Below are 2,574 nucleotides of genomic sequence, written 5' to 3' on the forward strand. Positions count from 1 at the left end.
TGGCTGCGAACACACACGGGCATTGGAAGACTGGGAATAAATATTACTGGCTGGAAACCACCTGGACAAAACCATTCCATGAGATCACACAATGCTCTGGACATCACTCAAACCCTACCAGCGAGCCAAATCAGATTTTCAGACTGACAGGATTAATCGAATTGTAACAGCAAGGATTCTGTAATTTACACTAGGTTTCCATTTGAAGGTGTGATGGACATGCCGTTAGCGCGAACAGTTCCTTACCGTACGCATTGTACATCTTAGGGCCCAGGTCGGGTCGTACAAAGTAGTTGGGAAGCCGCGAGGCAAGGTTGAGCTTGCCACCTCTCCTAGTGTATTCTGGCAATGGGATATTTTTCATCAGATCATCGAACCTGAGGTAACACAGCACAATATAATGTCAGGAACTGATGGAAAAGCAGACTGCAACAGTCAAGAAACTGTACACCCCTTCCCTCGGGGGTTTACCGGACACACCACAAGCAAGACAGAGGAATACAGCAGATAAACAAATCCAACTGCCCTGCAGTAATGCTGTCTGCTTGTAGCATCATCTCAACTAGGTTCAGAGTAAATCACAATGCTTAAAAACATTTGGCAAAAAAAAAAAAAAAACAAGCTTCCACTGAACTTCTTAGATTTCAAAATGACTCAGGCCCATAGGAAGCTTCCAAAGTCCAACCAGTCATTAGCAGTTCTAGGTATTCCCTTCACTTGGCAAAATACATACAGAGAACTACGTAACGATTCATCATAAAACTTGTTCAGCACTTCCAGCTACGTCAGGCATCCGAGAACCAAAACAGTGCACATGGGACCAGCAGCTTCTCAAAGCTGGAGCAGGTGCCAGAACATCTACAGGCCGTTGCTTTGGGGTGGTACCCAGCAGATGGGTTTTTACAGTTTCTCTGTAAATTCGTACCGAGAAGGCATCATGTCTCTGAAGTCTTCTCCTGGAGGCCAGTCTTTAAGCTTCAACACCATCGGCTCTCCTTCCTCGGTTCTCAGGCGACCTGTTGCCAAACATGAACAAGCCTTTAGTTTTCCCTAGTTGTACGACTCAAACTCTAAAGCATCAAGACAAGGAAACCCTTAGTTTCAAATCCTGTTCATTCCCAACTGTTATGCAGAACCAGAGACACGGAAGTTCATCTGACACGGCAGTGGGGTGTTACTGCCGTGATAAATGTGTCACCACAGGAGATTTCAGGGTAGACAAGGGGCCTTTACCAGCTCCCCTGCCCAAGCCCGGGCCACTGTTCTATGTTTAGGATAGAGCAGCTGATGATAAAGCCAAATGTCTCCAAAGACCAAGTAAGAGAAGAGAAAGGTGTAAGTGAGCCTTCCAGCTCCCACCCTTCTTGCCCCAAGCACCACACTCTGTAAGTTTACATCACAGAGATGAAGTACAGCTCCAGAAGCCATGGAATCTCCTGGAAAAAGTTGGTTTTCACCCAGAAGTGAAAACAACACCAAACCTCACGCTCACCCCCTCTACACCCATTTTTATACAGAATAACTTTAGTTCCTTAGGAAGAAAAGGCACCTGCAAGGTAGAACAGCTGAACTGAATCACCTGGTGAGCACCAACCCTACACGTGCTCTTTTATGTTTCACTCAACTGGGTAAAAATGCTGATGGGTCACCCTAATTGGGGAAAAAAATCCCCAAATTTCTCCAAACAGTTCCTCAAAAGACTAAAGGCAGCCAAACACACTCTGGAAGGAGGGTTCTCCCTGGGACTGGCAGTTTCTATGCAGTCCTCTGTCCCACAGGCATACACTGTGAGGACTCACTGTCTGGGAGGGAGAAAAAGCCTAGAATATATTTTATGCCCCTTAAGGATGACAAATTTGTGCTAGGGCAAAATTACTGCTGCTGAGTATTTGACTACTGGAGCAGAAGATCGCACTACTTACTTGAAATATCTTCAAATCCATCCCAGAAATCCCCTACAGTAGCTCCGGTGATGATTTCATTGGTCCTGCAGTTAACCAGATCTACTTCCTGTTGGCCGAATTCCTTCCTGAAGGACTCCGGTCTCCAGAGGTCTGCGTTCAACTTGTGATGCACGCCAGACACCATCACAGGCTGTGGAAAAGAGTAACGTATTCTGAGGAATTATTAGACACCAAAAATCCTAATTCCACCCAGAACAGGGTAACACATAAAACGTGCTGAGCATTTGAACGCAGGCACTTTGTGAGCGCTCCGATCTCCAGAAACACCCGAGTGGCTCAGCCTGCCCGACATCCGATTGTTTCAAGGCAGGAGGCAGCTGTTTATACAGGTATTGAACACTTCAAGTAGTGAAGGCTCTAGCAGTGCTCATGCAGTACATTTTACAGAATCACAGGATCATTTTGGTGCGAAGAGTCCTTTCAGATCATAGAGTCCAACCGTCCCCCTGCACTGCCAGGTCACCACTAAACCATGTCCCTCAGCACCACACCCACAGGGCTGTGAAACCCGCCAGGGGTGGGGACTCCACCACCTCCCTGGGCAGACTGGGCCAGGGCTGCACAAACCTTTCAGTGAAGAACATCCAACCTAAACCTCCCCTGGTGCAAC

At 47.1% G+C, this 2,574-nt stretch overlaps 1 protein-coding gene across 1 annotated transcript in view; it reads right to left on the minus strand.

The window, feature by feature from the left end:
* The window catches only part of LOC104499882 (lysine-specific demethylase 3A), a 6,438-nt gene extending 4,346 nt beyond the window's left edge, over positions 1 to 2,092 (minus strand). The window contains exons 1-3 of the mRNA XM_010143447.1: positions 1,923 to 2,092; positions 926 to 1,016; positions 247 to 377 (exon numbers count right to left, since the gene is read on the minus strand). Of these exons, the coding sequence (XP_010141749.1) occupies positions 247 to 377; positions 926 to 1,016; positions 1,923 to 2,088 (388 nt within the window). The 5' untranslated portion in view covers positions 2,089 to 2,092. The remainder of the gene's footprint in view (positions 1 to 246; positions 378 to 925; positions 1,017 to 1,922) is intronic.
* Between the last annotated feature and the right edge of the window lie 482 nt (positions 2,093 to 2,574).

The sequence above is a fragment of the Buceros rhinoceros genome, unplaced genomic scaffold (assembly GCF_000710305.1).
Source record: "Buceros rhinoceros silvestris isolate BGI_N320 unplaced genomic scaffold, ASM71030v1 scaffold34659, whole genome shotgun sequence".
NCBI classification, from domain to species: Eukaryota; Metazoa; Chordata; class Aves; order Bucerotiformes; family Bucerotidae; genus Buceros; species Buceros rhinoceros.